Source organism: Sceloporus occidentalis, unplaced genomic scaffold, assembly GCF_023333645.1.
Source record: "Sceloporus occidentalis isolate IW3139 unplaced genomic scaffold, rSceOcc1.0.p SCAF_38, whole genome shotgun sequence".
NCBI lineage: Eukaryota > Metazoa > Chordata > Lepidosauria > Squamata > Phrynosomatidae > Sceloporus > Sceloporus occidentalis.
Genome location: NW_028317018.1, coordinates 6,520,035 through 6,542,089, shown reverse-complemented (window position 1 = coordinate 6,542,089; position 22,055 = coordinate 6,520,035). Strand labels below are relative to the sequence as shown.

Here is a 22,055-nt window from a genome sequence, read left to right as displayed (position 1 = left end):
GTTGGTGTTTCACATTCATCACTCGTGCGTTGTCTTGGGAGATAATCATTGTTTTGGGATAGACAAAAACAGATGGATCATTACTGATTCAATACCTCAACACTAAAAACGACATTTGTTCTTTTATCTTTAGTACGGTTCATATAAAGAACATTTCCGTCCATGACTGAGACCAGCAAACATGAGGTTCCTGCAGTTTGTCGCTCGGTGTGTGTCACATCACTACCTGGTTCCTAGATGTGTGTGCCAGGCACCTGTCGTGACCTCTGAAACATATAGTTTGGACTTTAATAGAATGTGGCTCATGTCACGCCAAAGGACTATGGCTTCCAGAGGTCAGAATGGCGGCACTTCCTTGAGCATCCTCTGTCTAACTCTAAGAAGTACACAAATCCGCACCATCCAGACAGACAACTCCAAAACCTGTATGGACGCCAATGATGTGATGGAGGAAGACTTTGGGACATTGTCACAAAGGTATTCCTCCAGAGCAGCGTTCAGGAAAACATCTCCGGATTTCCAAAATTTAAAGCATGCAGAGGTTGAAGTGGAAAAGAAAGAGGCAGTGCAGCTATCCAAAAGAACCAGAAGAAACAGTCCCTACTGGTACTTCCTACAATGCAAAAGCAAAATAAAAGAAGGGAAGGTAAGTCACAAATACTGTGAGTGCACTATTAACCATTTCTTTAATGATGTTTACTGATTTGTTTAGCTTTTCCCACATTTGTACCATATATATATGTTCAAGCATGTTTACCCTTTTAATTTTCAGTGTGTTCATACAAATTACGGTATATAACATTTCTCAAGGACAGATATGGCTTTGAGCATGAATAATATAAAAAAGAAATGTTCATTAATATGTTTAGGCAAATACCCCAAAATATACATTAAGTGTCTTGATTTTGGAAATACCCTTTATATATAACTTATAAAACATAAATACTCAACAGAGTGTATATTTCTGGAAAAAAGGAAACGCATGGTATTTCATCAGGAGCATTTAGACACTTGCCATGCAGCCATTTGGCCACCAACGTCTGCCAAATATAGCCACACTATTTATTTTTCTATTAACTTTCTGTGACTGTTTCATATTGTTAGCAATTTTAATGCAGGTTACATGCAAGTGCAGAGAATTACCAAAATGTATTCAGCTGCATTTCAGGTGTATTGCTTTTTGAGTTGTTTTGGGAGTTCCAGGACACATTGCATAAAATGCTCCATTAAATAGGTAAGTGCCGTAAATATACACCCTTTTGCGTCTCTGATGTGTGTGTATGTAGGTATATAGTGTCCAACAGACAGTATGGTATACAGCCAACCAGCAGAGGCGGGATGCTTAAGGAAATTAATCAGAAATTAATCAAAACAAAAATCTTAACACAGATGTAATATGAGAAATATTCTCTAAATTAGTTCTATAAAAATTTGTTTTTTTCTTTCTTGTGTATCAAGTTGGCTGAAGCACTGGAGCTGTTCGAAGTAAAAATGCTACAGGAAGAACACCTGCAGCCTGAGGAAAGTAACTACACCGTTCTAATAGGAGGTTGCGGCAGGGCCGGCTATGTGAAGAAAGCCTTCCGTTTATATTCAGATGTAAGTAATACAGAGGGTTCCAGTTGTGTTTCAGGTGTCTGTTGTGTCTGAAGGCCTCACATGGCACTTCAGACTTGGTGAAACTTATGAAGCTTGCATACACCTTTAACTAGACGATGTCATATAATATAGTCTCTGGGTAACAAGCTAATGCAGGGTGTAGCTCTTCATCCTTGATATTTAAACACATGAATTTTACTAGGTTATCATAATGGAGAAATATATGGCATAATGGAACACACCTCAGTAATCTGTATCAAAACAGGACCCTAGAGTAGGTTGCTATGCGCTATGCTCTTGAGTAGATTGACCCGGGGGATTGGATTTAATGCAAGTTTGAGGTAATTGTCTAAACTCATTAGACACAAGAAAGTATATCTAGGTAATACAACTGTTTTCTAGAGATCTTAAAATTTGTTCTGCATTTATATTTCTCTTCAGATTTGTAAATTGGTTTTGTTTTAAAGCTGGCACTAGGCAATAGTTCCTAGTGTTCTGGGTGCGTGCCAAGCAAGCTAGGGTCACACACACCTGAATCCAGTGTGTGTGTGTATATATATTGCATGCACTGATTACAAAATTGTATTAATACATGCATAAATTATAAATGCACTATAGAGCCATATATCCAGTGAAGCAGATTGGAGGATAAACACTTGATAAACAAGTGTTTAGCGTTTAATCTTCTGTTATTCCCACCAGCCTTATTTGCCCTTATCACTATAACGTCTCCATGTTCTGAACTTCTGCCTCCCGTTCCCCTCTGCTCTGAACCGCCCCTCTGCTCTTACCCCCTCTTTCCAGTATCTCTCTGCTCTGGCACACTACCTCCCACTCCCCTCCGCTCTGACCGACCCTCTTCAGGTCCAGTCTTCCCTGCCTCTTCTCTGACTCTTCCTCCAGCACCATTCTGCTCTGACTCATCCCAATGATCCTTCGAGCCCCTTCTGCTCTGACCTGTCCCCTATAGCTCCTCTCTACTCTGATCCGCCACCTCTGATGTGTCCTACACCCTCATTCACCAACCAATTCACTTTATCGTATTTTAGATGAAGAAGCGGGGCCTTGAACCTACAGATGCTACATATACAGCTCTATTTAATGCCTGTGCCGAGTCCCCCTGGAAAGACTCAGGGTTAGAGCATGCCTTAAAACTACGGCAGGAATTGAGGGACAAAAACATCCAACTAAATCTTATTACATACCAAAGCTTGATGAAAGTTTGTGCATTGTGCTCTGACCTGCAGAGCTGCTTGGAGGTATTCAAGGTGAGTCGGATGTGCATGCATTAAAAGTTATGGGTTGTACTAAACTGTGAATGAGCTAAACATTTCAACTACCTAATATTACTGTGCATTGTAAAAGATCAACTGCAATTAGTTTATCCTTTCGAGGGATACATAGTTTTATATGATTATTTTGATGTTTAGGGGTAGTTTCACCACAAACGCATGATGTGTGCCTTCCTGGGTCAACTGTAAAACAAAAATGAAATGAAATGTGGTATCTATGTGCTCAGAAGAAGTGGGACATTGTTACAAAATTGTATTTATGCATGCATGCATTATAAATGCACTATATAGGCAAGTCATGAGTGGCAAGTCATGGCATTAAACAAGCTTAGAAAGTGATCTGAGAGCGCTTTATTCGCTTAAATTGTGTTGCTGTAATGCCTCATTGTCATCCTAAATCTATATCTTAAATACCGTATTTGCCTGAATATAGGCCGCACTTTTTTCCCCCACTTTAAGTCTTTAAAGTGGGGTTGGGGCCTATAATCTGGGGTTAGCGCAGGAATGCGCAATTCATATCGCCCAACGCCCGGGACATGCAGTTCCGGGCGCCAGGCAGGCAGCAGGGTTAAGATACAGATCCCCGCAGAGCTGCACGGGACCTGCATCTTACTCTCCGATACGCTGAGACAGCCTCCCCTGCCAGCACTTTCCACTGGAGGAGTGCCGGCAAGGGAGATTGTTAAAGTGCATTGTGCAGACGTTCACCGGCTGCGGCGATGCGCGTAAACAACCTCCGCTGCCAGCACGTCTGCTCGATGTGCTTTAACAATATCCCTTGTCAGGACTTCCCACGGGGGGTGCCAGCAAGGGAGGTTGTTAAAGCACATCGTGCAGGCAGCGGAGGTTGTTTACGCGCATCGCCGCAGCCGGTGAACGTCTGCGCGATGCTCTTTAACAGTCTCCCTTGCCGGCACCGGAAGTTGTCTACAGGTATTGCACGGATGTCCCCCGCCGGCCTCGCTAGACACCTGGGAGTCTGCATTGGTAAGTCTAGGGGGGGGGCATATCCCGGGGGGGGCAGAGTGGCAGTATATCCCGGGGGGGGGGGCAGAGTGGCAGCATAGCTATTCCACTAAGACCTGCTTATTCTGTCTTCCAGGAGATTGTACAGAAGGGGCATATTATCACTACGGATACTTTCAACATCCTTCTTATGGGCTGCATCAAGGACAAGATGCTTGGATTCCGTTACTCTCTGCAGGTATCTTCGGTTTTCTTATGCACGCTCTGTTGTAGGTTCCTGTCTGTGCGTACCCTCACCACAGAGCAGTTGGATGAGCCAAGTGCTGGGTATGTGATTGAGTCTTTCCAGATACATATTTTTTGCGCTAATACTGTGAGAAAGGACATTTTAAATGTAGACTTTATTAGATTATTCTGCTTTATGCCTGTTATGTACTTTTACATAAACCCTCGTAAACAATATTCATTTGTCTTGTCTGATTATGTAGGTGTGGCGGCAGATGTTGTGCTTGGGGTTGAAACCAAATATTAACACCTACAATCTTCTGCTTCGAGCTGTGAAGGATTGTGGTATTGGAGACCCTGCAGTGGCTTCTGAGGTGTTGCTGTCCAGTAAAAATCAATTTCTCAAGGCCAGAAGTGGCAAACCCAGGCAAGGGAAAAAAGAAAACATAACCAATAAAATTACAGAGCGGGAAGTAGAGATGCTGCAGCACCAGCTGCTTCTTGGGAGTCCAACAGACTCCAAGGAATCCAGTCTCAGTGGAGTTCATGAAACTGCTAGAGTTAAAAGCACATCATCCCCGCTACCTTCTGACCCGGTGTCCCTTCACTTTAAAACCATAGCCAGCGACTCTGTCCAGCATCTTCCAAACCTCCTAAACCCTAATGTAGACACAAGCATGGTGGTCTCGCTGGGAAACATCATCAGCCCTTCTGATAGACTAGCTTTAATTGGAGACATGGAGGGAGTACTTAAGATGATGCAAGAGGACAAAGTGATTCCTACTGTAAAAACGTTCACACAATTGGCTGAAGTGTTGAGACCTGACAGCCAATTAGAATCCACCCTTCTCAACATCATGGACTCACTGAATATACACGCAGATGTGACTTTTTTTAATACTTTGATAAAAAAAAAAAGTAAAATGTTAAGCCTTCAGTCAGCTAAGGTAAGCATGGGGTCTAAAACATACATTGAAATATTTTATATTTTATTATTTATTACATTATTTGTCTAAACAATAATGTAGAGATTCTGGTATTATTCATTCATGAGGTGATAATTATTCTCATCAGTTGTAGTCCTTAAAATTGGCTACTATTTTTCAAGTTCTACAGATTAATTTCTCCGGAACTGCTTTGGCATTTGGCAAAAAAAGTGAAATGTGACTTGCTAAATGTCAGCAATAAATTATTTCTTTACCTTAATAGGTATGCGGTCACTAACAATGGCTAGGGAATCAGCAGTGTAAACATTCTTGAAAATGGCATTTTAAAACTGTGTGTGTAATATGTCTATTGTATGCCTACAATATAAAATCTAGAAAACAGCAACTTCACAAACCCAAGATCCTCTTAAAGCGCTCTAATTACCCAGTAGTACCAAACCCTTAACCAGGAAAACTAGTTTTATGTTTTAAGGTATAATTTTGTTAGCTGTACATTATAATGGCATAATTATAAAATCTCAGTTCAGCAGCAATATCTGGACATACTAACCCATGTGCTTCTGCCTCTGCTTATAGGAATTACTACCTATTCTGCATCAAAGAGGAATTGCACCCAATATCCAAACATTCTGCAATCTTGCTATTGCCTGCCACAAGAGAGAAGATGGGCTGCAGCTCCTTGAAGACATGACGGTATAAACATACAATTTCCATTCATCTTATATAATTGAACAATCCAATACTTTGAGAAAGAACTTACCAGGTTCAGTAGACTCCTAAATGGTACACAAATTGGTCAGCATCTAAATCTAGTTGATCATTACTACATAGGTCCATAAAAGTCATGCAAGTAATTATTTACCAGTTGTCTTATAAAGCCGTATGGGAGATAAAATGTATTGTTTGTTCTTCTAGTAGGCTCTTTATATTCTAGTGTACAGCCACAAAGTTGTGTTGTATAAAAAGAGGGGGCCATTTGTTAGTTACACCCCTTCTATTCAACATTTTTAGCTGAGTTAAACGTTGAGTTGGAGCAGTTGCACCATTTTTGTTGTTAACCTCAGGAGATATGAAATAATAAAAAAACATAAATGAATACCTATGTAATCTTACCATTTTATTAACACACCATATTAGCAATATTTGATATTTTTATTTTATAAATTCCATGTTGAGGAAAGAAATATATTGAACAGTCACAGACATTACTCTAGACTACCTTCTCTTTCAATTGTAAAAGAGAAGTTTGTAAATGAGAGGTCAGTCAGGAAGTGGGGGGCTTTCTGATACTTTGTATCCTTTACTGAATGTCAATCCTTTGATTACTTTTAGATTTGTGGGATTTCTCCAAACAACTACATATATAGTTCCCTAATAAATGTGGCCACGAAGCACCTAGATTACATCTACCTCACAGATATCCTTCGGGACATGAAAAAGAGAAACATAGCTCCAAATGAAGTGGTAATTCGGCAACTGGAGTTTGCAGCGCAGTACCCACCAAAGTTTGACAGGGTATGTACCACATCAGTTGAAATACACATTGAAAATAGACATCATAAACACATTGCACTTTTGAAAGACACCATAACAAGCCTCTGGGTCTGCATAATGTAACATTTTAGATTAATAAATTAAATTACATGTGAACTGGAATTCAGGACCAAACAGTAATATGTTTTGGGAAGAATTATCATATAGCTCAAGTAGCACTCAGTGATTTAATCAAGCATTGGCAGGGTTCTGCACGTTTTCTTGAGCAACGCGTCCATTAAATGAAGTGTGACCTGCATTAAATGAAGGTAAACCCACTGCAAAAGTTGATTAACGTGAATGGGCCTTGGGTGGAGATATCAGTGGTACTTGTTCTAAAGCTAGCCCTGGCCTGGATGTATCACCCTTTAAGTACATTAACAAATACCACAAAATGAAAATCCTCCACACCCTCTGCATCAATTGTTGGAAGAGCTGCGGGCTTGTTAAGTTACTGCATAAATCATGATGTGGCATAGAATATTTCGATATCTATGTAATCTCTGCTTTAAAGCAGTACAATTTTGAAATAAGGTGGGGACTGAGAAAATAAGATTATCCACAAAGTATGTTACCACCATCACACTGGCATTACATTTTAACAACTGATACGTTACATAAGAAAGTTATTTTGTTCTAAAACGTATCTTTCTTCACTCTAGTATAAAAGTAAGAATGTGTTTCTGGAAAAGATTGATGGTTTCCGTGGCTATTATAATCGCTGGCTTGACTGGATGTCAGCAACTGAAACACCGCACCCCTGGGAGAAATATAGGACAACCACCAAATTTAAAAAGCATGGCCTATCCCCCGATGAAGAGAGAACATGACAATGGGCTGAAGAACTAGAACATGTTTACTTATCATGCTTATAATTACTTTGCTTTATCTGAAAGAGTTGCCATAATTTAATAAAAATAATCATCAACACAAATTAACATGTTTATTACACACTATATAGATATACCCATTTTTAAAAAAGGTCACAGAACAGATACAACTTCTGAAAACTACAGCATCTACATTTCGGTGTTACTCAAAACATCCCTTAGCCGGAACAACCTCGGCAGCCGCAGTGAGTGCATTCAATAATCCTCCCCTACAAACAAGAGAAAACAGAGGAACTATAAAACACAAAACAAATACATATTACAAGTGCAGTAAAAAGAAAACCAGTTCCACTGCTACTTTACACAAATCAAGACTCATTACTTCATAAAAATTATTTCAAGATTATATTAAACCAATCTAATTGTCAGAACTGTTAAAATACATTGCTTATTTTGGAATGCTATGCAGTTTATAGTAATACTATATTAATAATTCTTAGACAAATTATATTCACATAATTAAGACATTTTCTTTATAGGGGCAAATATATATATACATACACACACCTTTCCCCTCTCCCTCAAACAGAAACATGTTTGGTTACTACCTTCTAGACAACCTCATAATTACACACAAATGCTGGCTAACCTTGGTTTCGGAATTTGAAGATTGTTCACGGACTGGATGATAGCAAGAAATGCTTTCAACATATCCTGCCACTGTGCAGTACAAGAGATTCCAGATCGAACAGGCAACTTGTCGGCTGTTATTGTGATTTGGAAAGCGGAACAGGGCCTCAAGAACAGGGACTTTAAATTAGTGGCATAAAGTGCCTTCACAAAACGGGGAGGGAGTTGTTAGCGACAAGGCAGCTAAAAAAAAAGGAGGCCATTTAATCGTATGGAAAATCATAAAATGCAGACATGGGAGGAGGGGTTGTTACTATACCGGCGTACCAGAGTAAGTCTATCCAATGTCTAGTAGGAACAAAGCCCACTCGATTTGGATGGCTTAGTTCAAGCAAAAAGAATAAGCTGAAATGCTAACAGCTTTATTCAGATAAAGTTTAAAAGGCCTTTATTAAGTGGCAATAGTGTTTTTTGTCCTGTTTCAGAGAGTTTGCTCAGTCACACATCATGTGTGTAAAAACATGGCAGCTCAGAATAAGGTGATGGTGTGCCGATTATGCAAGTCCTGGAAAAAAGAACTTAAGACCCCGCTTACAGGGCCATGGGTGCCCGAAGATGAATCATCTTAGGGTTTAACATACGGACAGGTAAAGACTCGTTGGCTTTTATGTAGAAGAACCCTTTTAGGCCAATCCGCGGACTCAGGAACAGAGGGAAAAAGATAGAGCAACTTCAAAATAAAAATGGAAAGAGTCTCTGGCCTTAGATAATTTGCCAGAGTAAGAATGGCTCAGAAAGAGTGACTAACGCATGAAAAGACTCGGCATTGCTATATAGTATCAACCTAGTGTGGTACTTGCGCAGAAAATTACTGGAAATACTGCCGATAATGCACCTTGTGCCTTCATGAATGCTATGACTACTGTTTTGGTTTTTTTTGCCTATCTGTGCTGGAGCTCTGACGCACACAGCCTACCTATTACACACAGAAACTGGATATTATGATCTAAAACTGATTTGTATAACAAAAAAATTGTCAGATGCACTCAGTGTGTGAGGACTATCAAAAGACATTTCTCTGACCATAATTATGGTCTAATTATTTTCATGTATAGTACTACTCTGAGTGCATGAATTACTGGAGATAATAGTGCAACTAAAAGTGATCAATATAACTGTGATCAAGGTCCAGATGGCTAGCACTGTGGTTTACTGAAGATGCCTAAATTCTTGAATGATTTCATTCCCCCTAATACTCTAAGCTACTAAACTTCACATACATTTGTTCAATACTGCTTTTGGGTTTCCATGCAGCCCCCTCCCGAACCCCAATCAGTAACCTTCTTGAAGAAAATACATTTTGGTCAAATAAACATCAATTAGAAATTCAGTGAAATATTTACCACTTCCAGTTTGCCTTTGGGCACCCGACAAATGCAGTTGGTTCCAAAGTTGGTATCTCTTGTCTGTATACAACGCAAACAGCACAGATTTTCATATCCCTGCTTCTTCCACTTGGCAATGAGATTTTTATCAGCATAACCTTCTCTGATACAGTAATCATACAACTCTTAAGAAAGAACAAAATTGATATATATATTACAGCAATTAACAAAATTATTCTGTAGGATAGATTAGTCTAGAAATGATGATATCGCAGCAGTTAAATCATTCATGTAAATCATTCATGTAACCCAAGAACAGGATGTAGGAAAATCCTATCAGCTGGTTTTTTTTTTGTTTTGTTTTTTAACAGTACATGGTATGTTCTTGTAACCATCTTGCGTAAATCATAATGTTATCTGTTGATGGAATATATAGTTATCTTAGTCCTATTGAGCTGCGGTTTAGTGTTCAGCCGTTTGAGAACTATAACCCCCATTATGCTGCTTAGTCAGTAGATCGGCCGAGCACTGTGGAAGTTGAAATTCAACAACATTTGGAACATCATGGTGTGCACTGTTAAGGTGTATTTTAAGTAATACAACAAACCTCGGCTTATAGCCTTCCTCTTGTAGAAGAGGTCAAAAATGTAGCGGGTTTTCTGGTGATGAATTCGGAAAATAGGCCACAAGGATTCCACTTTCCTTTTTCCTTCATGGGGCTCTGTCTCAGCTGTAAAGTAAATAAAACGACAATGTCAAGGCTTTCTTCTGTGATTCAACTGTAAACTGTGGCCTTTTAAGTGCATAACCTACTATAGGCTATGGAAAGCAATGATTCCTCCGTTGTGGGAGTGGATACACAGTAAAGATTTTAGTGCGGCTATCTGGAGCAGTGGACAGTTTATGAAAAGATAAACTTGGGCATATATACGAAGCACTTGTAACATGTCATTATAGACATGGCAGCCCTGTTACTTTAAGAATGTTCTTAGACTGTTCTACTAAACCTTGTGATATTGGCATTGAAAGAACACTTGTTAACCACTTCAACATGCCTAATCACTACATTATGTACCAACATGCCTTAATGGGTTAATGATATTGTCAATTTTGTATGTCAGTTTTAACATTTTTTGTAATAATACAATAGATAAAAATATAATGTATATCTGGCACACAAATCGAAATATGTCTCCATTAACAGTTAGAGAATTACAAATCAAACAATATTTTTGGGCAAAGGGTTAAACGAGACCAAAAACTGCCAACAAATCCTGATTACCCTGACTTGCTCCATTTATAAAAGGCAAGGCTACCTGATGGAACCCAGCATGCTATGAATAGTTTTAGCTTTGATACATATTGTCCATGGATCCTTTTTATCTGGTACAGCACATAAGATGCAGTCAACTGAACATAAGTCCCACATTTCTGAGCATTAAAAGCTTGCATCGGTCAATTACTGTGTTTATTTTTAAAGAGATCGGGAAGCAAACAGATGTATCAAGAAGAACCACACACCCCTCTTCTGAGCCAGGCGTTTGGCCTTTATGAAAATATACAGATCTTGGTATAACAACTAGAGATATGCAACACCGTGGAAACATCAACATTAACGGATCGAATATATATACATACACATACGACCTATGAAACATGGCTTCAATGTGTTATATATAAATAAATAAAAAACAGGTTCCTAAAAGCAATATCGATAGTATCTATAGCTAAACACATATATCGAAACAAATAATAGCCAAACGAAGTAAAACTCACCTTCTCTCATTTTCTGGTCAAGCTCATCCAGTGTGGGCTCGATCAACTCCCACCCGTCCGGCGGGGCTTTTCTGCTTCGCTTTACTTTAGGCATATTTTCTAACGCTCAGTGAACTAGTACAGCAGTAGTAAGCAGGGTGATAGCGATGCGCAATCCTCGTTCTAATAAGGGCGCTTACCCAAGCAACAACCGGATCTGCCTCGATAAACAGTGGGAGGACGCAATGCGACGCTATAGAAAACACAGTACACCAAGCTCCTTTCTCGTTCCCAAGTTAATACTTCCTGTGGGCGCCCACTGATGACGTAAACGCGCGGCTAACTCCCAAGCTAGGTTTCCGGTTGTCGTGTAAAATTACGTCATCGCTATACCGCGTTGTATGTTAGCGAACCCAAATCGTCGAAGGGAGTAAGGGACGGTGGTTAAGTGAGTCACGAAAGGGAGAAGACTGCCGGTTAGGGGGCCTTAGGGAAGGGCCACTCGCAAGTTGCGTCAGTTTAGCTGGCTGGGTAGTGCCTGAACAGAAAGCAGAGACTGGGGAGTCCGGTGCCAAACCAGATCCCGGAGAAGTGAGAGACTGTGGACTCAAGAGGAGAAGGCGATATTACAGACAATTCCTCATCACCTCTGATTACAGTATCGCTTATCAGTTCCTGACAGAAATCAGGCGGTTCCAAGGGTGTCTGCTCTACACAGCTTGTAGCCGCGTGCTTGCCAAAGGGAGGAAAAGTAGAATACACCGGCGGAATCATGCCTAAAGGAGGTAGGAGGTGTCAGAACGAAGTCGGTTTTAAGTGGGAGAAAAAAATAGTGGCACACTGAGTTGCGGGGGAGGTAAGGGCTGGTCGTACTTTTCAATCATTTAGAGGAAGCGTATTCTTTTGTGAGGTCGCGTATCGGTAGTTGATGTATTGTGAATCGCTACGTACGTACGTATGCGTTGTGTAGGTTATCGTACACATTATTATTATTATTATTATTATTATTATTATCCTTTATTTATATAGCGCCAACAGTTTACGCAGCGCTTAATACAATACATAAATTCAAGGGATATGACAAGACAAGAATTGACAGACTAAGACAAACCGATACATTTGGTGGAGAGAGCCCTGCTCGCAAGCTTACAATCTCTTTTGGAATCTCTAAGCTTATGTTGTCAAATCATTCCCGTAGTCCACATGGTCTTAGTTCTCAAATGTCAGAGAAGAGATTATTCTGCAAAGATTTGTACAGTCCAAATCTACAACCCGAAGTGTTTATAAGCCCTGCCCTTAGGTACTGCTTATTGGCCCGTATTTTGGGACATTCCTGTCTGAGAGTACTGATATATATATATATATATATATATATATATAATTTTTGTTGAAGAGTAGGTGAATGCCTTTAATTGGGCTGATGTGGAAAAAGCAGTCACATAAGCTTTTGGGATCGGAGGTTTTTTTTTTGTTTTTTTTTTCATCTTAGGAAGAAAACTGAAGTCCTAAAAGTTTATGCTACTTTACAACTTTTTCAACATCGGCCCAGCATAAGGCATTCATTTTCACTAGAGGCTTTAGCATTTAAACTTGAAAGTTGTTGCATCGCTTGTTGCACATTCCACAGTCCAGTCTGTAACTTGGTCTCTTGGCACCTCGGTTAGTATTGGAGTTCCCATCCTGCGCTGATCTCACGTCCCCTTTATGGACCAAGAGGCTCAAGGTTGCCATAAACAATAATCGGATTAAGTATTTTAAACATAACTGATAATGTTATTCTGCTACCACAAACCAGACATAAAGAAAATAAGTTATTATTAGGTTGACTAAAAACCATTTACAAAGGCAGATGGTGTGTGCCTTTATATAGTGCTGGTATACATTCTCAAGAATGCCAAGAGTGTAGGAATGACCTCAGTATGCAGACACACATAGGAAATGATTAAGGACACCAGACTGTATCTTTAGAATACAGTATATCTTCTGTACCTCGCATATTTACTTAGTCACTCATTTTTTTACATGCCCTACCAAAACTGTAAGGACAACACACAGCATCAGTCCGGCTATGGCATGGTTAATCGGTGTGCTTCAGCCTGTGAGCCATGTGTACTAAACAGTACATTATCAGACATTTTGCAGTTGTTTACTGGGTGCCTAGAGGGTGCAGGTAGATAATGTGGAATATGTTCAGGCTTGCATAACAAACTGTCCTAATCACATAAGAATAACTTGGTATACTGATCTTTTAAAAGAAACAAAATATTAAAACATAAAAAACAAAACAAAACATTGGTGTTCCCTTCTAGTAACAATTGACATATTTATTCCAAACAGGATTCTTATTCTTTTATTGTCACTTAATTATGGATGTATATGTTTGCCCATTACCTTCTTATTAGTCCCTCGAGGGTAGCTGTTGCTGTATACCCATGAGGAACATACAGACTGTCTAGGTAAGGGTATTGAAACAATCTTAATTGAGAAGGAGCCCAGCCAAGGGCAGTGTATCAGTCCTCACACACTTATAATATTGATACAATTATAAGAAAATGCTTAACAACTAGGTGTTTTCTTTAACAAAGTATTTGTTAGTATGTTAGTTTTGTAATATTATGAGTGTTATGTATTCTCCAAAAGTGTGAGGAGGGAGGAATAAAGAACTTACCTTGGGTTCAAGCTGCTGCTCTCTATCATGGCCAGTCATGGTTATTGTGCTGCTGGTCAATCAGCCATTGGTCTTATATACCTAGAGTCCATGGAAAAGTATGTATCACTCAGAACGGTTATTAATAAATGAAACAAAAATGCCTCCAGCTAATTTTTAAAGTGGTTGTGTATACCATATCATATATATAGTGCATCTGTCTGCTGCAAGAACTGTATCTGTATATTGTTTGTTGAGATGTTATGCTTGTATAACATGGATACAGTCGAAAGAGGTGACACTTAGAGCTGAAACACACTGGGTGTAGACATCCACCCACATGCAGAAGTGCAGAAAAAAACATGTTTGTTCTTTAACAATTATCACAATAAATACATTGCTACCTCCAAAATATGTGTGGAAATAGCTTGATGCCTCAATAACTACAATTTTTGTTTCTCAAACAATGAGTAGAAGATCACAGGGCTGATAAAAACAAGACAGGGCTCAAGTTACAGTATTATCAGTGTGCACTACTACCGGCCACCATTTTAGTCATTGGGCTACCTGCCTGCGCTGCAATTCTCTGCTCTCCTGTGGCTGCCCTGTGTGCTGTTGACATGCTGTCCGAAATTGTATATTCTGCGCCGAGGCTGTATTTTTATTTTTTTTCTTCCTGTAAAGCAAGTGCTTTGCTAAATATACATCAATTGTTTGGGTTTTTTTTCCTAAGATTTTTAGTATACAAATACACAAAAATATAGGCAATAAAAAAGACAAGCAACATTATGGGTCCATTACCATCAGTCAAATTCCCCCCCAAAATCCTTAAATCTGTGTCATTATGAATAAATAATTCATCATATTCCTAAAGAAGTTACATGTACATAATTTTTCTTTGCTTCACCAGGCACTAGATTACTTATCAAGCAATTTACAAAACTCCAAATATATATTATGTTCTGAAATATTGTGCTGCTACTATCAGTCATACCATACAGACACACACACAAATATAGGAATGCATTAAAAAAAACAAGTGGGTCAGTCACATCCCTAAAATGGCATTAAGGGGAGCAGGTTCCACACGTGTGCTCAATAGACCATTGGCATTCACCAAGCCAGCGCTAGAGCTAACTGTTGGTAATTATATAATGTGCAAGGAGATGTGTTCAGCCAAACTCATCTGCATGTAATATAACATGTAAATTTAAAGGGCCTCTCAGCTATCATATGCATTAAAGTACATATGGTGACTGGCCCTATAGGGCTCGGCTAATCCACTAGGACTTTATGTTCAAATACAACATTTTGCGTCTCACACATTCATATCATTTGTTTTAAATATGAGAATCATCACCAACCTTAAATACCACTGGTAATACAAGTCAGCATCTAAAATTGATTAGCTAATTTGTTAAAGCACGTATATTAATCTATAGCGACATGGGATCTAGAAACAATGGACAAGTGCTACATTTCTCTATTGCAATAACTACATTCAGAAAAGATACCTGCTGTTATCACCGCTATCATGATCGTTCCTACTGGCCACAAACTACCCTAGCTGTCTGGAATTTTATTATGAGGCAGTGGTAGATAAACAACCATAGATATCCTCTCAGTGGAAGATCTACCGTATTTACCCGAATATAGGCCACATACCCCCCACACACACTTTAAGTCTTTAAAGTAGGGGTGCGGCCTATATGCAGGGATGCGCAATTCGTGTTGCCGGGCAGGTATTTTTTATTTTTCTTTCATTTAGCCCTGCCACGGGAAAGCAGCAGGGTTAGGATCCAGATCCCCCGCAGCGCTGGAGGGGACCTTGATCCTTCTCTCCGGCAGCAGGTGGACGTCTGCGCGATGCATGTAGACAAACTCCGCTACCGGCACTTCCACCGGGGCTTCTATGACGGAGAAGCACCGACGGAAGTGCCGGTAGCTGAGTTTGTCTACGCGCATCGTGCAGACGTCCACCGGCCGGCCCCAATAGACACCGGGGAGTCTGGGGGGGCAGAGTTGCATATCATATTTTTGCTTCACTATTTTAAAGCAATTTGTGAATTAAAAACACCTAATTACAATGTATCCCACTTGCCTTTGGTGTGCCAAATCAAATAGGTTATCTATGCATTTATTTTTTAATATATCATCCACACATGTACATTTGCATCTATGAAGAATGCACCTAATCCAGCGATTTGACATCTAGCATAACACAAATATATTCTGTAATACATTTAATCTTATGTCCCCTCACTGAAAACAAAATCCAGTGAGGGAATCTCTCCTATTTGTTATTGATCATCTTTCAAGTATCTCAGAGCCACAAAATGTAAGTATTTTAGGAAAGTGTAATCAGGAATTCCACCTTTAACAACTCTCCTGTTTGGTTATGCCAAGAGATTGACCCCTATCAATAAGAGACAATTCTGAATTTCTTGTTTGGTCAAAAGGTAGTTCATAGAAGCCTGAATATTATCGATTACAGTACACACTATATTATATCACCTTAAGTGGGTTTCATGAGTGATTTACATCATTAATGCACAACATTGATGTTAAATGTTCTATGTCTTCTGCAGGTAGAAAAGGAGGCCACAAAGGTCGGATGAGGCAGTACACTAGTCCAGAGGAGATTGACGCTCAGATTAAAGCAGAACATGAAAAGGCACAGGTGGGTCCCAATAACACTTAAACTTGCATGCATACATACGTCAGCAATTTGCCTTTTGAACTACTAGGCACGGTATTTAGGTTTTGGAACGTTTGCTGTGTAATTTAAGAAAATTCGAATACATTGCCAGTTCTTAATCGTTTCATTTTTGTACTTCCACTTCACCATTTATCTTGGCTATGATTCCTTATACCCATCTGTTTACCTTCTACTCCATTTGATACCAAGTAGTCCATACCCTCAAGAAATTCTCTTGGTTAAGCTTAATTTGAAATACCAAAACGGACAGTTATTGGCCACAAATAATTTGGATCTGCTACCCCTCTCACATAACCTGTCCACACAAGTCATTCAAAGGGGTCTAAGTATACTGAAGAGTTCAGGCACATTACCCGTCTAGACATTTCTCTGATTTTGATGTATGCTGTCCAAGTTAACAGCTTGGATTGCAGCACTCTCTGGGTTGTTAACTGGCCTCCCTCCCAACAACATATGTAGTTCTATATAGCCCCTTATTTTCTCATTTTTTTTTTTTCAAGGTGGTGAGGGGTCTGACACCACACACCAAATCACATTGAGCCCTTGAAGATCTTATTGTGAGGTAGGACTATTGTCCCAGACCCTCCAGAGACATTTTTCAATTTGTGGCCTAGTTCACCAACTCATAGAATGTTCCTGATTGCTCTACTTACATAAGATGGCGCTACTGTATTCTGCATAAAACACCATTATATATTTCTACTCAAATAGCTGCTGAACCTACTATGATGACAACTTCTGTCTTGCAGTTTTCTCTACATGAAAATTCAAAAACACAAACTGAATCATTTAATGAGTCTTCTTGAGTGTATTTCAAAGATGCAGAAAAGTGCTCTATGTCTTGGTATTCTTGCATGTTGTATCTACACTTGCTAGTCTTTATAATTCACCATAACCATTTGCTTATGAAAAGGAAGCAGAGCTTGAAGAAAGCGGACAAGGCGCTACAGGTGACCCAACCAAGGAGCAAAAGGATTATAGTTCAGATGAGAGTTCAGATGAAGATGATGATGACTATCAGGTAAGAGCTTTACTACTACTACTATTGACACGACATATTGAACAAACACTAAATGCAGCCTAAAGTTACTGGTATACATCTTGGCTTCCTTAGTAGATTATACAAAACCTTTTTACCATTTTAGTAGATTATGGCAGTTAATAAAAAAAAAAAAAATAGCCATTATAGTTCATTCACCTCACAAATCCTAAATGTACTATTTATAGGAATAATAGTCAGATAAAAGTGATGTTATTTTTGAAGCAACCAACAATAGACTACTTTTTGGATACCGCAATTGTTACTCATGCATATTTGCCAGTTAACAAATCCAGTTTAAGACTGGATGTAGTGCATGCTGCATACAGGTGAAAAAGTGCCCTTGCTGACTAACTTTTTATGTTGAATTTAGTGCACCTTAGCACAATGCTGTTAATGGTTTGGTAGGTTAGTACTGTGCCTTAACACAAAGCTGTCAGATCATCCTTAAAGAATCACTTGCATTGAACTTGATCAGTCAACACAGAGCCTGTAATAGTGACTCTGATAGATAGATAGGCCTGTGATAGATAGGACAGGCTGCACCTCCACATTACAGAAAAACCCCAAATATGTTTTGTATAGTTATTTTTAAATCTGCAGCGCACACTATGCGGCACGCTGCACACCAGCACACAGTACCTAATTTAGAATGTTTGTGGGGAAACATACAAAAATACCACTGCAAACTTTGGTAAAATTTGTTCATGTTAAGAGTTTAAATACCAGCATAAATATTCTGGGGTGGCTAGTTTTCAAAAATTTATGGTTTGATGGGGTAAATTGCATTAGCTGGCTTTAAAGAAGCATATTGAGTGTATGAGTATTTCTAAACTCAGAACAAACAGTAGAATCTCTTTAGCAGGTTTTTATCATTAGCATTTATATCTAAAGAAAGTCCTTCTTGTCCTAAAAAAACCCCACTATATAACTTGTGTGGGTTCAGTAAATGGGGAAGAATAAAATTACAGCTAAACACGAGTACCACAGAAATGTTAAAATAGCCATTGTCGCAAAGGGTACAAAAAAATCAGCCATCGTCACAAAGAGGTTAATGGGTAAATCTGTATCGTTGCTCCATGTACAGTGTATATTTACAGGACACACTGCTTTCACTTACTAACCTGCATTTAAACACACAATCGGTGCATATGCATTCTCCATTGTGCCACTGACGCACACACGCTCTATTTCTCCTCCACTTTCTCTCTCTCTCCCCTTACTATTTATTTCACCTCACCCTTTTTTCCATATCTCCCCTCTTCCATGTCTCTCATTTATCTGTCGTCTTCTCATTATTTCTCCCAACTTCTCCCCTTATTGATCATCTCCCCTTTTCCTCTGCAACCTTCCCCACCTCTCATCTTTCTTCTATCTCTCGCCTATATCTTTCTCTTCCCTTTTTCACTCCCATCTCCCACTTTTCTTAATCACTTACCTTGCTAAAGTCCTGTGGTGGGAGCACAAGGCATCTTTCTTACTGCGCCGTTACAGTACACACGGCTTCACTTCTGAGTGCTGGGATATGATTTAATATTCCGGTGCACGGCATCAATCGGCAACAACCAAACGGAGCAGTGAGAGACAGAGGCCTCGCTGTCCCACCACAGTAGCCATGCTCCTCCATCAACAGGCAGTCCAGTCCACCGCAGAGGACAGCGCTCAAGGCCAGCTCCTTCCTTGCTGATAGGTAGCGCCAGCCCCAGTGTGATGACATTAAATCAATTCCCCTCGGCCCTTTCTAACTTCTCTTTAGGTCCTCTCTCTTTATTGAGACACGGAGATCAGCCAAGTCATTAAAAAAAGAACTTATGGATAAAGAGAAAGCGGCAAATGGGGCACATTAGGAGGTTTGGGCCCTGAAAAGTTGTTGTTGTTGTTCTGCCCCATGGTAAAGATAGCATTGCTTCACTAGTACTTCGTACATCTTAAAATGTATCATTTTAAAATGCTGCTATAAAAAAAAAATAATTCTAATTTATACGCATTGTTTGTACAAGTTGTAAAGCGACTCTTAAAACATCACAGTGCACAACAATTTGTCAGTGCAAATTCCTACCCCTTACGTATGTTGTGTTTTTTTAGGTTTCATGGAGCAAGTTTTTTACTTTTGATGTTTTACATGCATTTGCCTAAAATACTTGTTTTATGCTTTCCAGCAAAAGCGCAAAGGTGTGGAGGGTCTGATCGACATAGAGAATCCAAACAGAGTAGCACAGGCCTCCAAGAAGATCACTCAGGTTGATCTGGAAGGACCTAAGGAGTTGTCACGAAGAGAGCGGTAACTTAAAGATACACACCAAGATATATCCATGACAGATGTGTTCTCCTATGTCGTGCTCAACTGTAATTTCCCTCTTTCTCATTTAGTGTACCCACACAAATTTATATATGGTTTTGTTCCCAAACCATATTCGTCTATATAAAATTACGAAAAAATTTTGGGGGGGACACACCCTATTCAGTTTTACCTCTTAATTTCTACACGGCAATGCTCTGTTCTCATGGATATAAAACAATGGCAAACACAACACCGGTTTATCCAAAAAAAAAAAATGCTATACATGTATGGCACCCTTTTAGTTAATACTTTGTGGTACCTCCCTTTGCCAAGATAACCGCTTTCAGTCTTCTCCTATAATGCCTGATGAGGTTTGGAGAATACATGGCAAGGGATCTGAGACAGTTCCTCCATGCAGAATCTATCTAGATCCTTCAACATTTGATGCCAACACTGGTGGACTCTCCTCTTCAGTTCATCTAACCATAGAACCTGATCCCATTTGAAGTTCCAGTAGTGTCTGGCAAGCTAAAGACGGTTGAGTTTGGTTTTGGACGAGAGTGGAGGCATTTTCCTTGAAAACCTTCCAAACAACTTGTGGATATTTAGGCAATGTTGGATTGTTGTTTTGGAGACTTTCTGGCCCCAGGACGCAACTAACTTCTCCAATTCCCCAACTGCAATCCTTGGAGAATTTTTGGCCACTTGAACCATTCTCTTCACAGTGTGTTGAGACACATTTCCTCTTCCAGGTTAATTCGTAACATTTCTAGTTGACTGGAACCTCTTAATTATTGCTCTGGTGGTGGAAATGGATACATTTGTGTTGTGTTTGTAAGCACCAATTTTAGCAACATTCCCCAAGTACAGTGATTCCCCACACGTGTGTGGGTTTGGAATGTTTTGAGGAAGCGATAAGGTCAAAATTGGAACTTGACAATTGACAGCCAATCTCCGATGCACTGGCCGAGATTTAGCTCTTCTGATGCTTAACGTGTTGGGTCACAATAATAACTTTTAAGAGACAGTAATCTCCGATAACAGTAACTAAAATAGGGTATAGTATTTATTCAATATAACAAAACTACAACACAAATACATTTACAAGGACACCACAGCCATAATATGCACTTTAATGTTTCTTTTGAAAATGCATGAGTAGGTTACGTAGGATCCACGCCATATGCATTTGTCTCTTTCCATAACCCTAGCTAAATGCCCTGTAGGAGATGTTTTCTGCTGAACCTCCAGTCAGCTCCAGTGGTACCACAGGTGAATGTGGCATGCAGACCAGGGGACACGTGTGGAAAGATCTGCCATTGATTTTAATGGGAACATTGCGTCAAGCAGCTAATCGGTGGCCAGAACAGTCGGACCATGGAGGCAGTCCCTTTTGTCTGAGTACTTTAAAATGTGTTTTACTTTAGAGGAGGGGTCAGGGATTAGACTGTACCTTTTAGCTAAAATTCTAAAACAGGGAGTATAGAGTTTCAACATGGTTAGTGCTCTACACCACCAGTTCATATCTTGCAAAAGGCTGGAGAAATTGTCGTTAACATTGCCTATTTTCCCCTGCAATTTGTGCCATCTTGTATTTTATATAGAGGCTGTGATATACATCATGTGTTTTAAACAGGGAAGAGATAGAAAAGCAAAAGGCAAAGGAACGTTACATGAAGATGCATTTAGCTGGAAAAACAGACCAGGCAAAGGCTGACTTAGCCCGTTTAGCAATTATAAGGAAACAAAGAGAAGAGGCCGCAAAGAAAAAAGAGGAAGAACGGAAAAGTGAGTTTTTGGTTTCTTTCCTGCTCTTATGCTATGTATTCCACTATGCATATTGGCCTTGCTTGCCATTATCAAACCAGGTGTCAACATACATAAAGAATTTGTTGTTTAATTGCACACAACTCTAAATTTTTACATATCCAGATAAACTTTCCTTCGTACTCTCTTACCCTCAAGTCTTTTTGTATTTAACTTGCTTGCTATGTGTTTTTTGTTGTTTTTTTTTTAAATGTATTTTATATGTTTACATGCAAAGGTACATTATGTAATATTGTATCTTCTGTGCAGAATTTGTACCTTGATTGACTAACTCAGACTTTTATTTTGCAGCAAAAGATTCAGCAACGGCAGGAGCAGCAAAAGGAATGCAGTCACTGTCCCTTAATAAATAGCCTGTTTCACAAGGAGTAGCAACTATG

At 39.4% G+C, this 22,055-nt stretch overlaps 3 protein-coding genes across 3 annotated transcripts; 2 read left to right on the top strand and 1 right to left on the bottom strand.

Annotated features, from left to right (window-relative positions):
• The first annotated feature begins 427 nt into the window (after positions 1–427).
• LOC149290689 (pentatricopeptide repeat-containing protein 1, mitochondrial-like) lies at positions 428–7,392 on the top strand. Its single transcript, XM_089488460.1, has 8 exons — positions 428–646; positions 1,459–1,599; positions 2,649–2,867; positions 3,994–4,095; positions 4,346–5,029; positions 5,606–5,722; positions 6,362–6,544; positions 7,225–7,392. Exons 1-8 carry the CDS (start codon positions 428–430, stop codon positions 7,390–7,392), a joined length of 1,833 nt encoding a protein of 610 aa, XP_089344586.1.
• A 218-nt stretch (positions 7,393–7,610) lies between these two features.
• On the bottom strand, positions 7,611–11,277 carry LOC149290688 (protein BUD31 homolog). The gene is made up of 4 exons (XM_089488558.1): positions 11,184–11,277; positions 10,015–10,137; positions 9,426–9,592; positions 7,611–7,661 (listed from the first exon to the last, which is right to left on the bottom strand). Exons 1-4 carry the CDS (start codon positions 11,275–11,277, stop codon positions 7,611–7,613), a joined length of 435 nt encoding a protein of 144 aa, XP_089344684.1.
• A 657-nt stretch (positions 11,278–11,934) lies between these two features.
• On the top strand, positions 11,935–22,055 carry LOC149290687 (28 kDa heat- and acid-stable phosphoprotein-like). The gene is made up of 6 exons (XM_089488543.1): positions 11,935–11,947; positions 16,398–16,489; positions 17,442–17,549; positions 19,727–19,848; positions 21,485–21,636; positions 21,967–22,055. Exons 1-6 carry the CDS (start codon positions 11,935–11,937, stop codon positions 22,026–22,028), a joined length of 549 nt encoding a protein of 182 aa, XP_089344669.1. The 3' UTR covers positions 22,029–22,055.